This window comes from Zalophus californianus, chromosome 8 (assembly GCF_009762305.2).
Source record: "Zalophus californianus isolate mZalCal1 chromosome 8, mZalCal1.pri.v2, whole genome shotgun sequence".
Classification (NCBI taxonomy): domain Eukaryota; kingdom Metazoa; phylum Chordata; class Mammalia; order Carnivora; family Otariidae; genus Zalophus; species Zalophus californianus.
The window spans coordinates 72,554,815-72,581,630 of NC_045602.1; the positions used below are offsets into that span (position 1 = coordinate 72,554,815).

Sequence of the window (26,816 nt, forward strand, 5' to 3'; positions counted from 1 at the left end):
CCTGAAAAACCAAGAATAGAAATCAAATTACCTTGAATGGTCTGTAAAGAAAAAAAAGTGCCTTCATCTTTGTAGAAACAGCAAAAAAGTGAGTAGTCGCTTAGAAATGTTGAACCAGAACTAAGTATAGCAGAAAACAATATGGACTGCAGTTGAATGAATCATCCTAAAGTGTGTTTTTGTGTGTGTAAACACATGATACCATTTTATAGTAATAAGACTTGTAAAATGTTGAAGTGGTTGAAAAATATGTCTGTTAGAAAATTTTGGGGGGGGGGGTACCTGGGTGGCTCAGATGGTTAAGCGTCTGCCTTCGGCTCAGGTCATGATCCCAGGGTCCTGGGATCGAGCCCCCCATCGAGTCCCCTGCTCCTTGGGAGCCTGCTTCTCCCTCTGCTTCTCTCTCTCTCTCTGTCTCTCATGAATAAATAAAATAAAATCTTCAAAAAAAGAAAAAAATTTTTAAAGATTTTATTTATTTGACAGAGACACAGCGAGAGAGGGAACACAAGCAGGGGGAGTGTAGGAGGGAGAAGCAGGCTTCCCACGGAGCAGGGAGCCCGATGTGGGGCTCGATGTGGGGCTCTATCCCAGGAGCCTGGGATCATGACCTGAGCCGAAGGCAGACGCTTAACGACTGAGCCACCCAGGCGCCCCGTCTATTAGAAAAATTTAAGTGTTATTCTAAAGAGGGATTAAGCTAAAGGGTGGCTAAACCTTTCACATGGTTGAAAGTAATTTTTTCTTTTTAAAGATTTTACTTATTTGACACACAGAGCACAAGCAGGGGGAGCAGCAGGCAGAGGGAAAGGGTGAGGGAGAAAGCAGGCTCCCCACTGAGCAGGGAACTTGATATGGGGCTCGATCCCAGGACTCCAGGACCATGACCTTAGCTGAAGGCAGAAGCTTAACCAGCTGAGCCACCCAGGCGCCCTGGTTGAAAGTAATTCTTTTTTTTTTTTTTTAAGATTTTTTTTTATTTATTTATTCATGAAAGAGAGAGAGAGGCAGAGGGAGAAGCAGGCTCCCAAGGAGCAGGGAGCCCGATGCGGGACTCGATCCCAGGACCCTGGGATCATGACCTGAGCCGAAGGCAGATGCTTAACCATCTGAGCCACCCAGGTGTCCCAGGTTGAAAGTAATTCTTAAAGATGTTGCTCAGTTATTTTTCCGTATGCTCAGAAGACAGCTGGGGGAAACGAATTTAAATTATTAGATTGATGATTTACCCTGGTATAAAGAACATCTGGTAAACATCTAAAGTAGGTCACTAAAGAAGAAAATATACCTTGCTTTTTTGGTGTCAGCTATTAGGATTAGATACTTTAATTACCTTAGCGATGGTAAATTAGTTAGAAATTTTAGAATGTTGGATATAAAACTATAGTCCCAATTCTTAAGGTTTATTTACTTGTTCAAGGTGGTGGTTGGAATTAGAGCCCTAGTCTACTGACTTCCAGTCAGTGATGGTGGTTATCATTCTGTTCATTTTCAGTTTAGTGATTTGTTAAGCCTATTGATCTGATAGTTTTCTGTAATTCCTTAGTTGAACTAAACAAAAGCTAATTTTTTAGAATACTTGTGCTCAGTAACTTAAAAAAGATATGGAAGTAAATTTTAATAGCTTATTTCTTATAGATCGACTTAATATTTTAAGTCTGTACTGGTATAAAAAGAAGGCAGTGGTATTATTCAGTATAAGGTGAACCATATTGATAATAGATTCATGTAAAGATTCCCAGGGCAAAGTTCTTTTCCACTGTGAATTCAAGTGCCCATTTATGATAATGGTATTTCAGATCAATAAGGAAATTATTTATTAATCAATAAACGATATTGAGACTATTGATTATTCATTTAGAGAAGCATTCAGTTAATTTCCTACTTTGTATAATACCAAAAAATACACTTCAAATGGTTAAAGAGCTTTTTTTAATTAAAAATATTTTTTACTAAAGTAAAAACATTTAGCATGATACCTACCCTTTTAAACCAAGTTTTAAGTGTACAATACAATATTGCTAACTATCGGCAAGATGATGTTCATTAGATCTGAAGAACTTACTTACCTTACATAACTGAAACGTTATACCCATTGAATAGCAACTCATTTCCTTTTCTTCCTGAGCCCCTAGAAACCACTATCCTATACTCTACTTTTATGAGTTCAGTTTTAGATACTTCATGTAAGTGGACTCATATAGTATTTGTCCTACTCTAAGTGACTTATTTCACTCAGCATAATGTCCTCCAAATAAGAGCTCAGTATTTTTAGAAAATCATAGAAGAAATTAGAAGAAAGTACTTTTTCCTCAGCAGTGCCAAAAAGAATCGAGTCATTAAGGAAATATCAAGAAATTGACTACATGAATGGAAAGTTCTGTGCAATGAAGGGTGCTAATAAAGTGTCAAGGCAAATAATCGACTGGAAAAAAATTTGCACTTTCTCTAACATACAAATGATTAATATCATAGGAGTTTTTTTTTTTTTACACATACTGCATTATTTGTTTCAGAGGTACAGATCTGTGATTCAACAGTCTTGCACAATTCACAGCGCTCACCATAGCACATACCCTCCCTATCATAGGAGTTTTTATGAAAAAATTATACATAAAATATTGCTTATTTAGCTGAATCTTCTTTCTAAAAAGTACCTTTCATCCCATTCCCTTCTCACTTCTACCCTCTCAGAAGCAGCAACTATCATGAATTAGATAAGAACCTGTTCATTCCATTTTTATCTTTTTTATTTATTTTTAAAAGATTTTATTTATTTATTTGACAGAAAGACACACAGCGAAAGAAGGAACACAAGCAGAGGGAGTGGGAGAGGGAGAAGCAGGCTCCCCGCTGAGCAGAGAGCTCGATGCAGGCGCTGGATCCCAGGAGCCTGGGATCATGACCTGAGCCAAAAGTAGATGCTTAATGACTGAGCCACCCAGGCACCCCCATTTTTATCTTTTTAAAAAAAATATTTATTTGAGAGAGCGCGCGAGTGTGCACAAGTGGAAGGAGGGCCAGAAGGAGAGAGAGAAGCATACTCCCCGCAGAGCGGGAAGCCTGATTTGGGGCTCCATCCCAGGACCCTGAGATCATGACCTGACCCCAAGGCAGTTGTGTAACCAACTGAGCCACCCAGGCGTCCCTATTCATTCCGTTTTTAAATACTTTTACATATTTGTGTGAATCTGTAAACAGTTAGTTGTACGTTGTTATGGTTGTTACTGTGGGAAAATAAAAGCTTGCCTTCAGGATGTTTAGTGCAGTAAACAGGAACATAAAATATTCTCTCTAAATGTTTAATGTGTAAGTGCCAAGTAAATGGTATAAATCATGAGTGCCTGGCACTCTAGAAATTTTTAAGTGATTTTTGAGTGAATGAATATAGAAGTATATAAAATTTAAAGGAAAAGTCTGTTCTTTTCTCTTCCTCTGACCTACCACACCCCAGAGGTAACTCTTAACTGTGTGTGGATGTTTACTGTTGAGTTTTTTTTTAATGTATGTGTATATAAATACACATACTTTATTAAAAAGAAACCACACTATATGTATTAATTTGTATATTAAGCATTGGTTTTTACTTAAGTATATTCTGGGCATTTTTCTGTGTCAATATAAATCTAAAATTACCTCATTTATTTTTTTATAGTTGCAGAATAGTTCATTATATGAATGGACCATGATTTATGTCAAATATACATCTGTTGATTAATATTCAGGTTCTTTTTGCTATTATAGTATTGAAGTAAACATCTTTGTAGAAATATCTTAACATGTTTATGTCACAATTTTGGTTTCATAAAAGTGAGTTATTGAATTAAAGGGATTTTTGCATTTTAAAGTTTGATAAATGTTGCCAAATTTGTTTTTTTTTTTTAAATAATCCCACCATTAATGTATGAGGTTAAATGTTAATGAATGTATACATGAAATGCTTAAAAGTGGAGGGGAAACTAGTCTGAGAGCTGAAATGGTTTGAAAAGACTTGCTAGAGAAAGTGAATGCTTAAACTAGATCTTGAAGAATGAGTATGTCACAGATAAAGAAAAGGGAAAAAAAGGATATTCTTAGTAAGAGGAAATGGGCCAGACAGGGAACATGGAAGAGTTACCAGGACAGAATTTTAACTCCATCATCATATTCTGTTCATCTCTCAGTTCACTTTGTCTTGGTGTTTCTTTTCCAGAAAGAAGTTTAAAGTTGAGTTAGGCACTCTCCTGTTTTCAAGGCTTTACCACCTGTAGAATAATCTAAATTCTTCTTTCTTTCTTTCTTTTTTTAAAGATTTTATTTATTTATTTGGCAGAGAGATACAGAGACAGAACAAGTAGGCAGAGAGGCAGACAGAGGGAGAGGGAGAAGCAGGCTCCCCGCCGAGCGGGGAGCCCGATGGGGAGCCCGATGCGGGGCTCCATCCCAGGACCCTGGGATTATGACCTGAGCCGAAGGCAGCCGTTTAACCAACTGAGCCACCCAGGCGCCCCAGAATAATCTAAATTCTTTAGTCCAGATTCAAAGTCTATACTTCGGCTGCCCATTTTTTTTTTTTTTTTTTTTTTGGTATGATTCTTCTTTTGACAGGCTTATCTACAGATTGTTCTTTAGTGAATCGTATAGTTTGCTACTTTTTTTTTTTGCATTCTTGCAAATTTTTGAACTCCGTGGTTCCTTCAGTATTTAATCACTTGTTTTTGAGTTCCCATGCTTTTGTGGTAGCTACCAATATCTCAGCCTCAGGTGCTTACGGTCATTTACATTTATGTAAACATAAAGATCCATAAATGCTTAATATGTGGATTATCAGTAAATATTTCATAGTATTTTCTGTAATCTTGCTTAATGTTTTTATTTATAATACAATTGGCAGTGAAGTTTCTGAAAAATCACCAAAACCTATTTTCCGTATTAATAGGTATCTGAAATCAGTGTATGCACTTCTAATACACAATAGAAATGATATATAATTTATATATTAAGCATAACAAGAAAATGTTTTTGAAAGCACTTAAGTAGCAATTAGGTATCTTTATATCCATGGGAAAACACAAGCAATTTTGGTAATAACTACTATTTAGTGGTTGTGATATTAATAGCAATCATTCATTGATTATTCTAGGTAGACAGTAAATGCGTGTTTTATTTTTACAACAGCCCCCATCATGTAGATAATATATGCCTTTTACATATGAGGACTTAGAATTGAAATAAAACCTATTTCCATGTTGATACTGCACTTTACTGAACAGTTGTTTAGCAGGATAAATACAAAAAAAAAAAAAGTTTACTTCTAAGTGCTCCATAGTGAAATTGTACAATATAATAGAGTTCTTTAAAATGAAAAAAAAGAGTGCCTACGCAAAAATATCAGTTATACTAAAGTGTGTTTACCAGAACAGTAATTTCCAGAAGTTAGTAGAATACTCTTTCCTCAAAATGTAGAGGTAATACAGTTGTTTAACTTGAATTCTATGCCCATTTAAACTTGAGTTATCAGCAAGAATGAGGTCCAAAATGAGCATATACACAACAATTAAGAGTTCATCACCTGTAAAAACTTGATGCAAGAACCAAAGGATATACTTGAGCAGGAAGAATAGTAAACTAGAGAGAGGGAGAAATTGGATAAATACATCATGAGCAAAGAATTGGTAAAATATAATAACAAATCAAGTAGACTATTGATTGTAAATATGTATACTATTTTTAAAGGTAGAACCAAAATACTAGACAGTTACAAGAAAGTTGGAAGAAAGGGGATTACATTGAGTCAAGAGTGCTACAATTCAGGGCTACAACCTGGCTGGTTGAGTTGATAGAGCATGCAACTCTTGATTTGGGGTTGTGAGTTCGAGCCCCAGGTTGGGTATAGAGATTACTTAAAAATAAAATCTAAAAAAAAAAAAAAAAGTGCTAAAAATTCTTTTTTCACAAGGAGTACAGAAATTCTGAGAATTCCAAGGCATCTTACAAAAATAGCTATTTTTGTGTCACTGCAGCCAGACTATCTGGATGAAATCCTAGCTTATCCCTTACTAGCTGTGTGACATTAAGGTTACTACAACTTCCTGTGCCTAAATTTTCTTATCTATAAATGGGATGACAGTAATCCTCATAGTGTTATGGGGAGGATTAAGTGCAATGCGCATAAAGCCATTAGAACACTACTCAATACATGTAAGCACTCAGTACATGTTTGCTGCTGCTGCTTTTATTTCTTTTACCTTAAGGGTAACCTTGAAAAGAATAGAAGAAAATCTATGACTTACAGGCCTGCAGAACTCAAATAAGAGAATGAAGAAAGCTTACCCCTTAGTATACCATCAAGATCAATTGGACTAATTTTAATTTTCTATATTATTTTTTGAGCACTTCTAACCACTTAAAAGCATTGGTAGTTTATTACTTTTATTCTTTCTTAGAGATCTTCCAAAGAGCAGAAAAATTTTACTTTTTAAAGAAATCATTCTATGGGGGTGCCTGGGTGGCTCAGTCGGTCAAGTGTCTGCCTTTGGCTCAGGTCATGATCCCAGAGTCCTGGGATGGAGCCCCACATCGGGCTCTCTGCTCAGTGGGGAGCCTGCTTCTCCCTCTCCCTCTGCCTGCCGCTCTCCCTGCTTGTGCTGTCTTCCTGTCAAATAAATAAATAAAATCTTAAAAAAGAAATCATTCTATGTTGCATGAATCCGTCAGGCCCTTCTTATAAATCTAAGGTTCATTATTGAATCTCGGTGATCTTTTTGTGTATCTTGAAATATTTTGCTGTTTTTAAGAGTTTTATCATTACCACTAATTATTTCCTGCTGTGCAAAAAAAAATAAGAAAACAAGAATGATGGAATCCACTAGAAGGAAGGTATAATAGTGAAATAGTCATTTTTCAGATTTTTGTTATTGCATGTATTGCATCCTTCAAAAAAGATGTAGAAGAGGAGGAGAAATATACAGATAAGAAGAGAGACTTCTGTGTCTCTCTGTCAAATAAATAAATAAAATCTTTAAAAGAAGAAGAAGATAAATACAAGGTGAGAAATAGCACTTTAGACCTGAGCTGTACAGTATGGAAGCCACTTGCCACATATGACTATATTTAAATCAATTAAAATTCATAGAATTTAAAATTCAGTTCCTCAGTCACATTAACCATGAAGTGGTTATATAGAGGGAATGTAGCAGTCTATTAGCTTCATTTCACTATGGCTACCATATTGGACTACAAAGTATAGAGCATTTTCATCATTGCAGAAAATTTTTTTTTTTAAGATTTTATTTATTTGACAGAGTGAGAACAAGCAGAGGGAGCAGCAGAGGGAAGGGAGAAGCAGGCTCCCCACTGAGCAGGGAGCCCGATGTGGGGCTCCATCTCAGGAACCTGGGAACATGACCTGAGCCAAAGGCAGATGCTTAAACAACTGAGCCACCCAGGCTCCCCAGTTGGAGAAGATTCTTAGAGAAAATCCCTGCTAAGCAGGGAGCCCCGTGTGGGACTCAATCCCAGAACCCTGGGATCATGACCTGAGCCAAAGGCAGATGCTTAAACAACTGAGCCACCCAGGCTCCCCAGTTGGAGAAGATTCTTAGAGAAAAAATTCTTAGAGAAAATCCCTGCTAAGCAGGGAGCCCCGTGTGGGACTTGATTCCAGGACCCTGGAATCATGACCTGCGACAAAGGCAGATGCTTAACCGACTGAGCCACCCAGGCACCCTAAAAATAACCTTTTCAAAATAAATAATAGAGTAGCATTGTTTTACGTTTTTGTAAATCTGATGTCTCCCCCAAAGTTTGTTGAAAGTTGGTATGTTAGAATCTAACCCCCAATGTGATTGTATTTGGAGGTGGGGCCTTTGGAAGGGAATTAGGTCACTAGAGTAGAGCCCTCTTTAATGGCATGAGTGCCCTTATAAGAAGAGGCCATAGAGTTAGCTCGCTTTTTTCCACCGTGTTAGAATCCTAGAAGTCAGTCGGTCATTTGTAGCCTGGAAAAGGGCCTTCACCAGAGCCTAACCATGTTGACTTTATGATCTTGGACTTCCAGCCTACAGAACTGTGCAAAATAAATTTCTGTTATTGATAAGTCAGTTTATTTTGTTACAGCATCCTGAGCTAAGACACATTGCTTCCCCTAGAGCAAGTGATGTAAAAGGGACCAAACAGGAAGCCACTGTGCCTTTTATGACCTCTTTGAGTGAAATTTCTAGTCATTAGAGGCAAGTCACTAAGTTTAGCCAGTATTAGGGAAGGAGAATAAGGCTTCACTCATGAAGGGAGAAGTATCAAAGAATTTGTGGACTTTCTGAAACTACTACACTGGATAATGCCAAATGTTAATAGGAGTATAGACACTGCAGCCTTTCCAGAGATCTGTCTAGCAGTACTTAAGAATATGAACGGCCTATAGCCTAGTAATTTCAAGTAATTTCATTTCTAGATTTGTATCTCCAGGTATTTGTAAGAATTTCATAGGGGATATGTACATGGATGTTTACTGCAGTATTGTTTGTAGCAGCAGAAGTTGGAGGCAGTCCAGTTGTCTCATACTAGCCTCAGTGTAGATGGGTAAAATTCATGAATGCACACTGTATTAGTGTCCTAGAGCTTCCATAACCAAGTATCACAAACTGGGTGGCTTAAAACAACAGAAATGTATTCTCTCATAGTCCTGAAGGCTAGAATCCAAAATCAAGGTGTGAGCAGGGCCATGTTCCCTCTGAGACTCTGGGTAGAATCCTTCCTAGATCATGGCGGTGGCTCTTAACCCTTGGATCGCCCCTGTATCAATCCATTCTTTGCCTCAGTTGTCATATGGCATTCTCCCTGTGTCTCTTCACATGGTGTTTTGCTCTTATAAGGACATCAGTTATAATAGATTAGAGCCACCTAATGACCTCATTTTAACTTGGTTACATCTACAAAGACTATTTCCAAATAAGGTCACACTTATTAGATCACCACCTACCAGTGGTTAGGACTTCAGCATATCCTTGAGGGATACAATTTAATCCATACAGCAGTTAGAAGCAACAAATTAGATGTACACATGCGCATAGTATATATCAGGAAATGTAAGAAATAGAAGGATGAGGTAGTAACAATAACATTTATATAAATGAAAAATCAATGTATGTTAAGAGTTCTCCAGAGAAACAAACCAATAGGATGGAGATAATAAATCTATATATAAATAGATAGGTTGAGAGAGAGATACTAAGAGATTGAGAGAGATTATGAGGAACTGGCTCAGATGATTATAGAGGCTGGGAAGTCAAAATCTGCAGTGTGGGCCAGCAGGATGGAGACCCAGGATAGCTGATGGTGCAGATGAGGTCCAAAGACAGTCTGCTGGAGGGTTTCCTCTTGCTTGGCAAAGCTCTTTTTGTTCTAATCAAACCTTCAGCTGATTGAGGCCCACCCACATTATGGAGGGCAGTCTGCTTACTCAGAGTTTACCAATTTAATGTTAATCTTGTCCAAAACGTTCTCCAAGTTGACACATAAAATTAAACGTCACAAGCCCACCCTTTGTCAGACTGACACCCATAGACCTCTCCTTAAATCTTACTTAGAATCCACATAGATAATAACAAGGTCATACTTCTACCCAACATAAAAATATTCTGTGTACAACCCAAAACACCCTAAACCTTTCGCCAAAGAGGATGCAAAATCCTTGATGTTTAATTTTTCTCTTTGATATCCCATAACTTAAATATTGTCATGTTATTTTTATATGTACTTTATAATAAGTATGATGTAAAGTATTATATATATCTTATGTTAAATGATAAGGAAATAAAAGAGGGAAGAAAAAGATACTTTATATATATAAATATTCATAGGCACACAAACATATAAGGAAGAAATACTCATGACAGTTACAGTCCTCATTTCTGTAACTGATCCCATAGTCATAGCTGGTATTCATAGCTACTTTTGTCCAATACCCATTTTATATTATTTTTGCCTTTAGCAAGTAACTCAGCTGGTCATAGTTCTTGGAACAGTGACCCAAACCTTCATTCCTGAAAGGTCTGAGCCATTAGTAGTCTTGCCTGAATTGCGTTGTAGTTTTCCATTGATTTTAATAACAGGGCATGGTAACATGGAGAGATGCCCTTGAGGATCTCCTGTACTCCAGACACACTCTTTTTACCTCTTTTGCGGAGTGGCAGTCCAGATTCCCCTTGGTCCATCCATCCAAACAGCATAGTAGCTCCCTTCTTTGACTGTTTATTCAGGAGCATGAGGTGTTCAAAATGTCCAGGTGGCAGTTTTAACTTCCGCTTAGTTCAGTGGGATCATTGTTACGTCTTCTGGTGGAAGCATTCCTTCCTTTTTGGAACTAAGACCTCTAGACCACTAGTAGAGCATACGGTCACGGAGTCAGCAAAAATCTTGTAGATGGGTCACTAGGAGTAATAGTAAGTGGTGCCACTTCCATTTCTACCCCTTGATTCCTGGAATGTGCATTCTGTCTGAGAGAAACATCACTGTATATCAAATACTAATATTCCCGGAGAATCTGGCCTCAGCCCTGCAAGGTATTGCCATCAGGCTGGTACTATAACTGAATCTTCAAAAGGCCATTTTATCATTCTGTCAAGCCATTTGCTTCAGAATGCTAGGGCACGTGGTAAGTAAGACCAGTGGATTCTACCAGCATGGACCCATTGCTGTACTTTGTTTGCATGGAGTTAATAAGCTTGATCAGAAGCAGTGCTATAACCATGAGCATGGATAAAGCATTCTGTAAGTCCACAGATGGTAGTTTAGGTAGAAGCTTTGCATTCAGGGTAGGCAAATACATATCCAGAATAAGCATCTATTCCAGTAAGAACAAATGCTGCATCTCCCATGATGAAAGCAGGTCCAGTGTAATCAACCTGCTACCAGGCTGATCACCCCAGGGAATGGTGCCATATAAGAGATTCAGTTTGACCTGCCTTGGTGAGTCGAAGTCCCAAGTTGCTGAGTCCAGGTATAACTGCCATTCTTGTCACCCCACCCGCTTTGTTCATGAGTCCATTGTGGGCTTATGGCATGGGAAAAGAGATGGCTGAGAAAAGAGACTGACTGGTATCCACAGAACAGGTCATCTTACCCACTTGATTATTCACATCTTCCTCTGCTGAGGTCACCCTTCGGTGGGCCTTGACATGAGACACAAAGATCTTAATGTTTTCACCCATTCAGAGAGGTCTGTCCTCATACCTCTTTCCCAGACTCACCTGTCACCAGTTTTCCAATTGTGTTCCTTCCAAGTCACCATCTAGCCAAACCATGGACCACAGCCCATGAATTGGTATTTAATCACATGTCTGGCCATTTTTCCTTCCAAGCAAAATGAACAACCTGGTGCCATGCTCAAAGTTCTGCCCCCAAGGAGGATTTCCCTTTACCACTGTCTTTCAGGGATGCCCCAGAAAGAAGCTGTAGTGTTGCAGCCGTCTGTGTTCAGGGAGTGTCTGCATATCATGCAGAACCATCTGTAAACTAAGCTTGAGTTCTTTCTCTGTCAGCTGATGGGATGGAACTCCCTAGGAAGCTCTAGGTGCAGGCTAGAGGAGAGCAGGTGGTGTGGCAGGGGTAGGAACCGTGGACATTTGGGCTACATCTTCATGGATCTTCCTTGTGCCTTCAGGATGTGTTAGGACCCCCATTTGATGACTTGAGTGCTGCCATGTAGGCCCAACTTTGTGGCGCGGTAGGTCAGATAACACCCAGGTAGTGATGAGCAGCTCAGGTCACGTGGGAACTTGACGTGACCCATGGTTAAGTGTTTTCTGTCTCTGCTAAGGCCCAGTAGCAGGCCAAAAGCTGTTTCTTAAAAGGAGAGAAGTTATCTGCAGAGGATGGCAGGGCTTCACTCCAAATACCTAAAGTCCTCTGCTGCCGTTTTCCTCTAGGAGCTTGCCAAAGGTCCAGACATCATCCTTGTCTGCCATTGACACTTTCTGCACCATTAGATCTCCTGGATCACGTAGCATGTGTCAGAACAGCTTACATGGCAATTTGGACCTGTTGCAGAGCCTTCTCCTGTTCTGAGCCCCACTTAAAACTAGCACCTTTTTTGGTCACTTAGTAAATGGGCCAGAGCAACACACCCAGATGAGGAAGGAATGTGTTGCCTCCCAAATCAGAAGAGGCCCACTAGGCATTGTGCGTTTGTTTGCTTTTTCATTGTAGGGGGCCAGATGCAACAGCTTATCATTCACCTTAGAAAGGATATTTCAACATACCTCATACCACTGGACTCATAGAAATTTCATAGAAGTTAAAGGCCCCTGAATTTTTGCCAGATTTAATTTCCCATCTCCAGGTGTGTAATAAGTGTCTTAAAATTAAGTCTGGTAGTTGCTACTTCTTTCTCACTAAGCCCAATCAATGTGGTATCAGTGTGGTATCTTGTGAAAGGGAAAGGTGATCAAGATCCCTCATCACACAGTGTATATAAATTAATGCTTGTTTTGTGATAAAGATTAATGTTAAACATTTTAGAATAGTTGTCTTTGTATAAGCAGGAGAATGAAGATGGAAGATGAAAGTAAGTAAAACCCATAACAAGAATTTAAAATATGCAAATTAAGTCTCCCAGAAACTAGGATCAAAAGACCAAAAATATGGAATATGGGTAAGAAAAAGATAAATAGTAGAAAAGTAAAGAGGAACTGTTAGTCTGGGACACCCAACTCTGAAATACTAGGAATTCCAGAAGAAGAAAATTGAGAGGAAGTAATTCAAACAAATATTTCAAGAAAATCTCTCAAAAATAAAGGACATGAATTTGCAGATTAGAAGGGTCCACCACACATCATGAGAGTGAATGATAAAAGGCCCACACTGTGGTATATCATGATGAAATTTCAGGACATCCAGGAATAAAGAGAAAAACTTAAAAGCTTCCGGGTGAGAGGAGTCACATACCGGTGATCTGGAGCCAGAATATCATTGGACTTCTCAAAAACAAAACTGAAAGACACTTGAGCAATGTCTTCACATTTATGAAGAAAAATTATTTCTGCCTTAAAATTCATTATTTAGGCACACTGTCAAAAAGTGTGAAGTATAGAATAAAGTATAATAGTCTTGACATATATGAAGAAGATTATAAAGCTGAAAGTACAGAAAAACAAGTCCACATAGTCATACCTCGCAAACTTAGGATATAGAAAATTAAACAATACAATTGATAAGCTTTATTTAAGAGATAATAGAACCCTGTATACACACAAGCACATGCACCTGAGTAGAACATATACCTTATTTTCAAGCATATAAAATTTAAGTTACAAAAGTTCAATCTGTATTAAGTCACAGTGGAAATTTTATCAGTTTTCATAGAATCAGTGTCATTTAGTGCATGTTCTTGGACCTTAATGTACTTAAATGAGAAATCAGCAGTGATGAGCTTAAAAATTACATTTAAACAACTTTTGAGAACTGTAGTACTTAATGAGATAAGAGAAAATATATTAGACATTACAAAATACTAGAACTCTGACACAAACACTACATGTCAGAACTTGTAGATTTTAACTAATGCGAGGAGACATTTGTTGGCTTAAAAAGACTGATATTTAAAAAGATTGGATATAAAATAAATAAGTATCCAACTCTTGGAATAGAAAAATAACAAAAGAATAAAACCAAAGACAAACAAAAATAAGTATAAAGTAGAAATTAATGAAATAAAAGACAAATAATGGGATCAGTATAAAGACCAGTAGACAATAATAGGAGTACCTGGGTGGCTCACTCGGTTAAGAGTTAGATAAGCATCTGCCTTCACCTCTGGTCGTAATTCATAATCTCAGGGTCCTAGGATTGAGCCCCGCATCAGGATCCCTATTCATTGAGGAGTCTGCTTCTCCTTCTCCCGCCCTTCCCTTCAAACCGCCTCCCTCTTGCTCAAATAAATAAATAAAATCTTAAAGACCAGTAGACAATAGAATACGAATTTTAAGAATCCTAAGGTAACTCCGTGAATACTTTATGTCAATAAATTGGAATCTTAGATGGTATAGTTTTTTAGAAAAATGTGATTTGCCAAAATTCACCTTAGAAATACATAACACTAATAAGTTAATCATCAATAAACAGTACAAAACAAAGAACAAATTTACATGTACCAGCTTCCTCACCAAAGGTACACCAAACCTCAAAATTTTATAGTTACAGAGAAGAGAAAAAGAAGAGTTGTCCATTTTACAAGGCTGATCATTCAACAAGTATTTCTAGAGCATTTATACTACCTACATTAGTGAAATAATACAAAAATATTTGATACCTAAAGTAGCCAGTGACAGTACAAGAAAAGATATAACCTAATCTTATGAATAGGGATGCAGAAATCTTAAAACATTAGCAAATTAAAGCCAGTTTATGTTAATGAAGAAAAATGTCACAATCAGGTGGGGTTAATCCCAGAAATGCAAAATTGGTTTAATACTGGAAAACCTCTTAATGTAACTTGTCACTTTCAACAAGTTAAAGGAGAAAAAAGTAGTCCATGTATTCATTGAGCAGATACTGAGCATCCACCATATTACCAGGAAGTAGGCATTAATGGGTTAGCAGTGTTACAAACCAGAGTCGGTTTGCATGAAGTCTGCAGTCTAATGTAAGACAAATGGTAAGTAATATTAGGTGATATGATAAATGCTGTGAAGAAACCTAAATCAGATAAAGGAAACAGAGAGTGATAATTATTACTAATAACCATTCACACATTAAATATAAACCCTCAATCTCCTTTTTTTTTTTTTAAAGTTTTTTTTTTTTTATTCATTAGAGCAAGTGAGGGCAGGAGGAGGGGGGAGGGTCATTGGAGGAGGGAGAAGCAGAACTCCCGCTGAGCCAAGCAGGGAGCCCAATTCAGGGCTCAATCCTAAAACCCTGGGATCATGACCTGAGCCAAAGGCAGACGCTTAACTGCTTAACTGATTGAAACACTTGGGCACGCCCCCCTCAGTCTTCTCTTTTTTGCATCTCTGTTCTGTGTCCGTTTGCCATTTACATTACTGTGAACACTGTAAAATAATAATCAAATATTTCTATATGTAAAATAAGGTGACACCTGCTAAAATTGACTCATTGGCTAGCAAGATCTGTCTTGTGATAACAGTCTTTATCAATTGAAGTTTAAAAATTTGAAATCTGTGTCTAGGAGTGATAATAGGATATAAAGATTTATAATAGTATATTTATAATCTAATCAATTAATTTATAATAAAATATATGGAGTAAATATAAATATATGGAAGTTGTGTTTCTTAGTAAAAACTTGAAATTCAGAGACTGTCCATATATATAATTTCTTCCTACATAGAACTTTTTTCTCTCCTAGAAGGACTAGAGGAGAAAAAATAAGCTGTTTCCATAGGCTTATTAATTAATAAAGCACAGTAACTTTAGCATAACACTAAAGTTGTAATGAGCTGGGAGTTTAGTTTGAACATAGTGCTAATGAAGCAAAAGTCATATAGATTAATTTCACGTAGAAAGACCTATTCTTAATTCCAGCTAAGCAGTCTCATAAATGCTTCCCTATCAGTCATTATTAGGATGCACTGTGGAGTATCTACGGCTTTACAAAAAATTTTTACTCCCAAAACAAACCCAAAGTCATGTCTGTTGGTGTTCCATAATATAGCGCTGTATTTGAAGGACAGTACTTCAGAAAAATCTAAAACTCTTTAGTTGGATTTGGAAGGTGATCTTTGGATATAAGTCTGTTGGTTCTCTTTGTTTAATCCCTGCAAAAGAACTAAACTCTCATGCCTTGACTTCATTAAAATAATACTTTAGGAGCTTCTGGTAAAAATGCTTATAGTAATTTTTACACTTATGTATTTTAAAAAAGTTCAAAAGCAGAATTGTATAAGGTATTTTAGGTCTCTTTTGACAGACTCCTAGTTTACTTCAAGATCCCCCCCAGTAAAGTAAGGGTTTATTTTTTTCTAAGATGCCTCTGAGACAACAGTCAAGAATTGGGCAGCTTCACAGAAGATGTGTGCACAAAAAGTCTTTGACTTTGCCTAACTCAGAGGTTTCACATTTGCAGCCAGCAAACTGATCCAGCCAATAGAATGTTTTATTTGTTCTGCATAGTGCTCCTAAAAAATAAATTCAGTTGGTTTCCACCATTTTAAATGTGAAATTTCATATAATCTTGATTCCTAGGTTCCCTTAACATTTCAGATCATCTGGTATCACTGGCTTGAATTCTAACATGGCAACAGTGGGCCAGGGTTTAGCACTGGGTGAGGATTTCATGAATCATAAACTCTCCAGTTGTCTGCATTCCCCCACCATTTCTTAATATTTCACTTCACTCATTTTCTTTATCTGTGACCTACATAACATTTAAGTTTGTGATGCTTGCTAACTTACCCATGTACAGAACCTTTTTTTTTTTTTTAATAAAGATTTTGTTTATTTGTCAGAGAAAGAGAGGACAAGCACGGAGAGTGGCAGGAAGAGGGAGATATGCAGGCTCCCCGCTGAGCAAGGAGCCCGATGCAGGACTCAATCCCAGGACCCTGGGATCATGACCTGAGCCGGAGGCAGAAGCTTGACCCACTGAGCCACCCAGGTGTACCTATACAGAACCTTTTTTAAAATTTTGTTGCTTCTGATTATGGCATGGGAAGCTAACACTGATTAGGATAAATTAAATTAGCATTGCCATCTCTTTCCCTGAACTGTAGTATGTCTTTGGGAGAATGTTTATATATCTATCTGTTTATATAGATAGAGATATATAGACATGCTTATCAGTTCGTTATTTTAAAAAAGTCTTTATTAAAGCATTTGCTATGGATTCTCCTAGACTCTGGTAGTTTCTATAAGAAGAATGTTGTGACTTAGGTTTGTTAAGGTCCTAATTTTGGACCTTCTAATAGTCCTATCATTAGAAGTAATAATTTTTCACATCTATCACTAAAAAACATTTATTTAACCTCTTTCTGTGTCATTTGGCTGGGCACTTGGGGTAGTTATTTATACTGGTTACTGAATATTTTTGGCTCTCTTCCATCTGGCATTTCCTGACCTTCTGTCATTGGGCCATGTCAGCAGTTCTGGCCAAAGAGTTGTGAATGGAAATGAGTGGGTCATTTCCAGACCAATCATTTAATTGCCAGTACAATCTCTCTTTCCTTCTGCTGCTGCCACTAGCAGTGTTTCAGAGCCTGAGTTCCAGAAGAGAATGATTGCACAGAGCAGAGCACTCCACCAGCCAGTGATAGACATGTAAAGTGAGCAAGAAATAAACCTGTTTTGTTTTGTTTGTTTGTTTTGAGAGAGCTATGTGCATGCAAGCTGGCGGGGGGGGGGGGGGGGGGGGGGGGGGGGTTGGGTGGTGAGGGTCAGAGGGAGGGAGAGAGAGAATCTAAGTTAGGCTCCACGCCTAACACGGAGCCTGATGCAGGGCTCTGATCTCACAACCCTGAGATCATGACCTGAGCCGAAATCAAGAGTTGGTCGCTTAACCAGCTGAGTCACCCAGGCACCCCTAAATTTATTACTTTAAGCGAGAGATTTTTGGAGTTGTTCATCACTGCAGTTAGCCTATCTGACTGATACCTACATAATAGTAGTAAAGTGAAGAAAGAATGTAATTAACTTATTAATTAAAGCCAGGTATGCTAAATAAAATCTATAACCTGGAAGCTATTAGAAAATTTTTAGTCTTGGCCGCCGCCCCCCCCCCCCCCCCCGTCCCGGCCCCCCCCCCCCCCCGGGGTTCCCTTAGCCCAGCCCGGTCCCACCCGGTTCCCGGGAGGATGAAGTTCGTGTATAAAGAGGAGCATCCGTTCGAGAAACGCCGCTCTGAGGGCGAGAAGATCCGAAAGAAATACCCGGACCAGGTTCCGGTGATAGTAGGAAAGGCTCCCAAAGCTCGGATAGGAGACCTGGACAAAAAGAAATACCTGGTGCCTTCTGATCTCACAGTTGGTCAGTTCTACTTCTTGATCCGGAAGCGAATTCATCTCCGAGCTGAGGATGCCTTGTTTTTCTTTGTCAACAATGTCATTCCACCCACCAGTGCCACAATGGGTCAGCTCTACCAGGAACACCATGAAGGGGACTTCTTTCTATACATCGCCTACAGTGATGAAAGTGTCTACGGTCTGTGAAGCTGCTCCCCCTGAGGTGGGGGGTCCCCCCCTTCCTTGACCTACTCCTTCTCCGGGCTCAACCACCACCTCCCTTCTTCAGGACCTGCACTTCCTAATGTTTGAGGCTCTCTTCCAGCCCCTCTTAGCAGGAGGGCTCATGGGGGAGGTGACCTCTTGGACCTCTCCTTTCGCCCCCTTCTCTTACCACCTTTCCCACTCTGCTTTAGACTTCTCGATTGTCAATCTGTCACATCCAGCGATTGTTTTGGTTTCTGTTCCCTTTCTAACTGCCCAAGGGGCTCAGAACCCCAGCATTCCCTTCCTTTCACTACCTCCTTTTTTGGGGGTAGATGGAAGGGACTGAAATTGTGGGGGGGAGGTAGGAGGCACATCAATAAAGAGGAAACCACCAAGCTGAAAAAAAAAAAAAAAAAGAAAATTTTTAGTCTTTAGGAGCGCCTGGGTGGCTCAGTCGGTTAAGCGGTTAAGTGTCTGCCTTCGGCTCAGGTCATGATCCCAGGGTCCTGGGGTCGAGTCCTGCATTGGGGGGGGGGAATCCCTGCTTAGCGGGGAGCCTGCTTCTCCCTCATCCTTTGCCTGCCGCTCTGCCTGCTTGTGCTCTCTCTCTGTCAAAAAAATAAAATCTTTTTTTAAAAAAAAATTTTTTTAGTCTTTAGGGTAACTCATTTATTTGTAAGTTGTGTCATCAAAGGCCTTAAGTCTTAGAAATTGCAACTTTGTTTGAGAGTACACACTAAAGATGCCAGAGATCACAAAACATTTTGCATAGTCAGCACTGTGTTGTGTACATAAAAATGGTCTGAAGATGATCAAGGCCTATCATAGTTAATCCTGGTTATCAAAGAGGGGTGTGTGTGTGTGTGTGTGTGTGTGTGTGTGTGTGTGTGTGTGAGAGTGTGTGTGTGAGTGTGTGTGTGAGAGTGTGTGTGTGAGATTTCGGCTCAGGTCATGATCTCAGGGTTGTGAGACCGGAGCCCTGCATCAGGCTCCGTGTTAGGCGTGGAGCCTGACCCAACCCCCGGCCAGCTTGCATGCACGTAGCTCTCTCAAAAACAAAACAAAACAAAACAGGTTTATTTCTTGCTCACTTTACATGTCTATCACTGGCTGGTGGAGTGCTCTGCTCTGTGCAGTCATTCTCTTCTGGAACTCAGGCTCTGAAACACTGCTAGTGGCAGCAGCAGAAGGAAAGAGAGATTGTACTGGCAATTAAATGATTGGTCTGGAAGTGACACACTCATTTCCATTCACAACTTCTGAAGATGATCAAGGCCTATCATAGTTAATCCTGGTTATCAAAGAGGGGGGTGTGTGTGTGTGTGTGTTTTCCTCCAGAGTAGCATGGGGCTGAAATTTTTTAAACAAACTTGCAGGATAGGTTATAGATATTTGTGACATAGTTTTGTGATGTAATTTTAGAGCTGGAAGAACCCTTAGGTATCATGTAATACAATACCCATAGTTCGTAGAAGTTATATGTTATAAAAGATGAAATAAAGAACATGTTTGAATTATCTACTTTTACATTATTTTTAGGTCTTAAAATACCATTTTAGAAATCACAGCCAATGTTTTTCTTAGCACTCTGCTGACATTTGTATTCTTTTTGCTTCCTCACTGCTTTCTTCATTCTATTTAATCCTCACAGTAATTCTAAGAGGTAAATTTTTTTCTGCCATTGTACATTTGTGGAGACTGAGACTTAAGTGAGGTAATGTGCCCAAGATCATATGGCTAAGTAGTAGAGCTGGGATTTGAACGAGTTCTGTTGACTCTAATAGTCTATTTTGTTTCCACTAATACCTTTTTTGTTTTTGTTTTTGTTTTGAGAGAGAAAGAGAACACAAGCAGGGGGAGGGGCAGAGGGAGAAGCAGACTCCCCACTGAGCGGGGAGCCCAGTGTGGGGCTCGATCCCGGGACCCTGGGATCATGACCTGAGCCAAAGACAGAAGCTTAACTCACTGAGCATCCAGGTGCTCTCCACTGATGTCTTAAATGTATTTAAGATTTTTGTACAAGTGTAGAGAATGTTTTACTTTGTGTGACTATTAATCAAAATTAAATTTGTCAGAGTGACAGGAAACTCAAGGCAACAGTTGTCTAAAAAGATAGAAGTTTATTCCTCTCTATTGTGATTAAAGTCTAGAGGTAAGCGTCTTAAGATTAGTATGAAGGCTCTGCCATGACATTATGGACCTAGGCTTCTGTTTTATTTACTCCAATGTCCTTAAACACATGATGTTTATGCTTCAAAACACGTGCTTATGTTCCAACATTCTGCCTAGCAGGAAGCAGAAAGTGTGAAGAAAGTCCCTCTTCCTTCTCTTTAGAATCTGTCTCAGGAGTTGGATAGGACACTTCTGCTAATATCGCATTGGCTAAAACCAAGTGAGATGGCCAACTCTGCAGTAAGGGAAGCTGAGCAATATGGGAAGTGTTCTAGATGGTCATCTACTCAGCTAAAAACCTAGGGTCTGTCACAGACAAGGCGACAGATTTCGGGTAATAGCAGTTTCTCTCACATTGGTGTAATCAGTTTTTGTTTCAACTTGTTTATTCATAGGTATTGAGTGCTTATTTTGTACCAAACACTGTGATTCATAAATATATATGACAGTAAACTGTATTAGTTTTTGTGTTCATTCATAGGTTAGGGAAACTTTAAATAGGTTAAAATAAAGAGTATCCAGATGTTTTCTTTGTACATATATAAGAAAAAAAAATTATATCCAGCTTTAGGTTTATCTTTATGCTCCAATAAAACATGGTATATTTCTTCAAAGTCAGCCAATACCTTTGAAAATTTTGTACCACAACCCCAAAATACTAGCTTTAATGAAAACTGTGAAACTGGGGCACCTGGATGGCTCAGTCATTAGGCATCTGCCTTCGGCTCAGGTCATGATCCCGGGGTCCTGGGATCGAGCCCTGCATCGGGCTCCCTGCTCAGCAGTGAGTCTGTCCCTCTCCCTCTGCCCCTCTGCCTGCTTGTTCTCTCTCTCAAATAAATAAAATCTTAAAAAAAAAAATTGTGGAAATGAAGGTATATTCTCATTTAATTCTGTTCTTTATTAGCCTTAAAGCAGAACACCCATAGAATCAACTAGTGATTATTCTTGACAAAAAAAATGTATAAATAGAATTATCACTTAATAATTAGCTCATTGGCTTTCCTATGGTACTAACAAATCTGCAGCATTTTAAACTTCAGTTTCATATTGAGCTAGTTTACCAAGAGTGTTTTGGTTTTATTTTCTGTATTGAAGTAGGTTTGAAGGCAGGGGGGGAAACACTGTGTTTGAAGCTAATATAAGTCTTTGGACTAATTGCTTCAGATTTGTTTTAGTTATTAAACTGTATTGGTATGCCTAGTGCTATATGATAATCACTATAGGTAGGTTTGAATTCTTATGTTGCCTTTTCTTCCCAGTTCTTGACATCACTGCACTTTAATTCCTTTTGAATTTCTGATTATTACCTCTATAGCCCTCTGTCTTTCAGCCTTGGTTGTATATCATGAACCAGTAGGGCTTTTTCAGAATTCAGAATGCTTTTGAATGTAACATAAATCTCACTCAAACTGGCTTAAACAATAAGAAAATTTACCTCAAATGACAAGTTTTGTCTCAAGTTCTCCTCAAGGACCTAGAATGACTGTCTGCCATTAAAAAATGCAACATTTATCCTTTTTTTTTGTAGCTACTAGGAGAAAAGAGAGAAGGACCTCTCTTATCCAAGAAGCCAAAAAAAGCAGGCTACTTCTTGTGTCTCACTGGGCCAAATTGGCTTAGGCCTGCTCATCCTTGAGGAGTGTGGAATTACCATTAATAACCAGACTATTCATAAATGATCACATATGAAGTCAATCGCAATGTCCACTTCATAGTGAGTGAATTGTGGATATATTTGTTTTTACAAGAGCTACAGGTGATTTAGTACATAACTAATTTTGAGCACTGCTACACTTCCCAGTTCACAAAATAATAAGGGAGGAAAAAACCTAATCATTTTTCCATTTTCCAGTGGAACAAAGGATAGTTTGGTTTAATTTATCTTCTTGGTTTCTGCTGAAGAGGGTGAGTTTGGTTAGCCCGTTAGTTAAGGCTCTAGGGTAAAGTAATTGTTAATTGGGGATTAGGATGGAAAACGCATGTTCATAATTGTCATTTAAATTTATTAATCATTCATGTGAAGTATACAATTCTAACGTGGGGGCTGTTGTTATTAGAGGTCCTTTGGCTGTGTGCTTTCTGACAAATGAGTTAACCACTCAGCACAGTGATAAAAAGAAGTATGTTAACTTTTTGGAATAAAGCTGCCCAACAGTCTCATTTATCTTTAACACTAAGAGGCAGAAGCAATAAAGACTTTGAGCAGCATCACATAGTTCTAATACTCGTGTACATTATTCTCAAAAAAGTTTCCTTAAACTCCTTTTCAGTGCCTATTTACACTTACTATTAAATATGTCCAGCAAGCTATTATTTTGGTTTAATCAGAAAAAAAATAGACGTCTGTAGCTAGTCTAATAGCTTGGAAGAAGTGACAGAACAGATGACAGCAAGAAAGGGAGGGGAAGAAAAATCTATAAACTATAGGAGTAACAAGAAACCCACTAGTTTAGGCCAGTTCATTCTAGAAAATCGCTTTGTACTCATAAATAGGTCCTCAGGGTCGCATCATATTATAAAACAGTAGACTTACTTAATTGATCCTAATGATTATCTTATAATTATCAAAGTGTTATTTTAAGGATATTCTTTTTAAAAACAAAATAATACACTTTAGAAGTATTTTCAGTCAAAATGATTAAAATTCTGGGGATGCCTGGGTGGCTCAGTCAGTTAAGTGTCTGCTCAGGTCATGGTCCCAGGGTCCTGGGATCCAGTTCTGCATCGGGTTTTTTGCTCAGCGGGGAGCCTGCTTCTCCAACTCTGCCTGCTGCTCCCCCCGCTTGTTCTCTCTTTCTCTTAAACAAATAAAAATCTTTAAAAAAAAAAAAAGATTTAAAAAATAATAAAATTGGGGCGCCTGGGTGGCTCAGTCATTAAGCGTCTGCCTTCAGCTCGGGTCATGATCCTAGGGTCCTGGGATCAAGCCCCACATCGGGCTCCTTGCTTGGCGGGAAGCCTGCTTCTACCTCTCCCACTCTCCCTGCTTGTGTTCCTTCTCTCACTGTGTCTCTCTCTGTCAAATAAATAAAATCTTTAAAAAAAATAAATAATAAAATTAAAATTCTGTTTTGGTATTTGAAGGGTGTAATGCTGAGCTATCCTGAAGAAGCTATGAAAACATTTTCTTTGAGGGCTACAGATAAAGACACAGTAAAGCTTTAGCTATTGTATACAAAAAATAGGACCAAAATCTTTCTTGAGGTCTCATCCATTTATGAATTTATGAAAATTTCTGTTTTCCTCTCTGTAAATCATCCAGAGCCTATTACTTTTAAATCTTGCCAAGTTTCCCTCCCTCTCCCCTAACCCCAATCGGTGCAGATTAGTTTAATCTTAACCTAACCCAGACATCATCAAGGTGAATCATTGATGTTGACACAAGTTGTTCCCCAAATCTCCAATTTATTTATTTTTTATATTTTGAATTCTGGATGATCTTGAGATGAGTTGGATATATTTTGTTATGGTAGTATTACCCCTTACACTTCTTAGAATCAAGAAGGGAAATACATTTCCTTAAAGAGTAGCTTTAAATTACCCATATTACTAATCAATTCTGTTGTGCCATTGTTTATTCCGTAATTCCTTTGTAAGAAGTATGGTTAAACTTCTAGTAAAACCCAAAGTACTTCCAGTTCAGGTTTTTGCATTTGAACACAGTCTTGTGTTTTTCAGTAAGTATTCATGCTATAGAACATTGTCATTAACATCAGTCCGTGGGATACCACATGAAAATATGGATAATTTGTAAAATTTTTAAAATATTCTTCAGTTCTAATATGAAAAGTTTTTTTCCTTTGGTTTTAGTTAATGATTTATGTGACTCAAGGCAGTAGTGTAAAAAAAAAATTACATTTTGGCGCCATCTACTGTTCTTTAATATGATCTTTCATCTACTTTGGTAAAACTTGTAGGTAGATTTAAATATATATATTTTCTTTTTTTTTTTTTTAAAGATTTTATTTATTTATTCGAGAGAGAGAGAATGAGATAGAGCATGAGAGGGGCGAGGGTCAGGGGGAGAAGCAGACTCCCTGCTGAGCAGGGAGCCCGATGCGGGACTCGATCCCGGGACTCCAGGATCATGACCTGAGCCGAAGGCAGTTGCTTAACCAACTGAGCCACCCAGGCACCCAGATTTAAATATATATATTTTCTTTTTACCATATAAAGCACAAAAATAATGGAGTTGTTTGTTTGTTTTTTTAATCTGCATGAGCTGCCTTGTGATTCCTATATTTCTGGTGCTGAGGCTATTTCCTTGGTAATTTGGAAATAAGCTTATTGAAAAATATTTGTCAGAGGGCAGACAAACCAGAAGAGATCCTTATCATAGGAAACAAACTGAGGGCTGCTGGAGGGGGGCAGGGGTGGGGGAGTGGGGTAAGTGGGTGACGGACATTAAGGAGGTCATGTGATGTAATGAGCACTGGGTATTATATAAGACTGATGAATCACTGACCTCTACCTCTGAAACTAATATTATATGTTAATTAATTGAATTTAAATAAAAAATGAAAATTTAAAAAAATATATGTACTCTTACCTCTGCCACTTTTGCATATTCATTCGTTCAGTGCCTCTGGGTTCCTGAAGACTTTTTCCTCTAGCTTCCTTTGTGTTCCCATGAAAGCTCCTGAGTAAGACAGCCTCCCTGGACTTCTTACTTCCTTTTTTTTTTTTTAAAGTCCCTTTCTGAAGACCTAGTTTTTCACCTTTTGTAGTCTGCCCATATCTTATCCTGAAGCCCCATGTCTGTCTATTCCATGAAGTCTTTCCCTCTGATTCTGAGCTACATTTACTTTTATTTTTACTGCTTGTCTATAGTTTCTTTTATATAAATCATTTGCACTACAGAAATAGCATCTTTTTTTATATTCATGGTCTCTAATCGTCAGACATGATCTGGTACTCTGGCACATTGAGAGGGGGAGAGGGAGTTTGTTCATTAATTGCTGTTTATGTCTTTTCTCTCCAAAGAAGTGGCATGTTCTCTGTTGACTGGGGCAACTTATATACTGTTTATGTAGTCCCTAGATAACAAATCTTCATGCATTACTGGGTATAAAGACTTGGAAATCTGATGCTTTAATTAAAAAAAAAATGTGTGCAGAGTAAAGATAAATGAATCCTGAACAGTGAACTTTGAGTAAAATTGATGAGTTTCTGTGCATAAGTAGCATGCTGTCTATTTTGGCTGATCAAATCTTTTTTTTTTTTTTTTTTTTAAGATTTTATTTGAGAGAGAGAGAGAGTGCATGAGCTGGGGGAGAGGCAGATGGAGAGGGAGAAGCAGACTCCCTGCCAAGCAGGGAGTCCGACACAGGGCTCGATCCCAGGACCCTGAGATCATGACCTGAGCCAAAGACAGATGTCCAGCCAACTGAGCCACCCAGGCACCCCTGGCTGATCAAATCTTATTCTACTATTTCTCCATCAAATTTAAACATTGTTGATTTCTACTGTGTTGGTTTACTTACAGCATTTCTGCCACCCACCTCAACCCAGTATAAAACTTTAAAACACATAAAGCTTAATTTTACATTTCCTCAACTAAGAATAATATCTATAGACTCCCTCTTCTATAAGATGAGGATGGATACTCATGGTTCTTGACTTTCACCACTAAGCTGTTATAGCTCTACATTGTCACTGTCAATCTCAGTCTGCATTAAGAACATATTTATCATATTGCTAGTATTTTTCAGTGATCTGTATGTAGATTGATTCTAGAAGTTGAAAAATAACAGTGTTCATCTTACTATGAATATGGAGATATTTTCTCTGTAGCGCCAAGTATGTACTAGTTTCTTTTTCTCCTCTGCTTAATATTATTATTCCTAGGCCTCTGAAGAGAGACCATTCCTAACTGTTCCAATGGATTCTTTTTTACATTTCACCTGTTGTCTTTATCATGTCTTCAAGTTGTTCTAAGTTTCTTACTCTCTAACCTATTAATTTACCCTATGAAATGAGGAAATTTCATTCCTGCAGCTCTTTGGAGTCTTACTCCAATCTGTAGTTTCTTTGGGCTGGCTTCACACCCTTTATCTTAGAATTTCTTCCCTTTGTTGCTTTTCTGTGATAACTTCATTAATTTCTGGATCCCATATCTTCTTTCTGTGTTTACTCCCAAGTTTTGTTGAAATATATCATCAAATAACTTCCTAAGAAAGGTTATATAGGAGACCAACTTTGTAAGTCTCGGAATGTCTGGAAATTTCTTTATTTTACCTTCACTCTTGTTTGGTGGTTTGATGAGAAGACTTGACTTCCTTTTATTGATCTAGAACAAATGTCATTGCTTTCAGATCCACATATCATGATTGTCCTTTACTGTACTTGCACTTTTCAGAGTTTAGAGCTCCTCTAAGGTTTTGAGAGAATTTTACAGCTCCTCCTTCTGTTGTAGCCTCTAACATGCTTTTGTAGGCAGTAGCTTTCTCTGCTTTGCTTCTGTAGTCAATACTTGTTCATGTTTGTGTCTTTGAGAAGTCC

The 26,816-nt window shown here is 38.3% G+C and overlaps 2 protein-coding genes across 2 annotated transcripts in view; both read left to right on the forward strand.

Moving 5' to 3' along the window:
• The window catches only part of FBXO11 (F-box protein 11), an 86,854-nt gene that overhangs the window by 14,375 nt on the left and 45,663 nt on the right, over positions 1-26,816 (forward strand). The window lies entirely within an intron of this gene.
• LOC113938234 (gamma-aminobutyric acid receptor-associated protein-like) lies at positions 17,705-18,541 on the forward strand. The gene has a single exon (XM_035729003.1). It carries the CDS (start codon positions 17,787-17,789, stop codon positions 18,138-18,140), a length of 354 nt encoding a protein of 117 aa, XP_035584896.1. The 5' UTR covers positions 17,705-17,786; the 3' UTR covers positions 18,141-18,541.

Coding starts and splice junctions, on each gene's coding strand:
- LOC113938234 (XM_035729003.1), top strand. CDS start 17,787: ATGAAGTTCGTGTATAAAGAGGAGCATCCGTTCGAGAAACGCCGCTCT.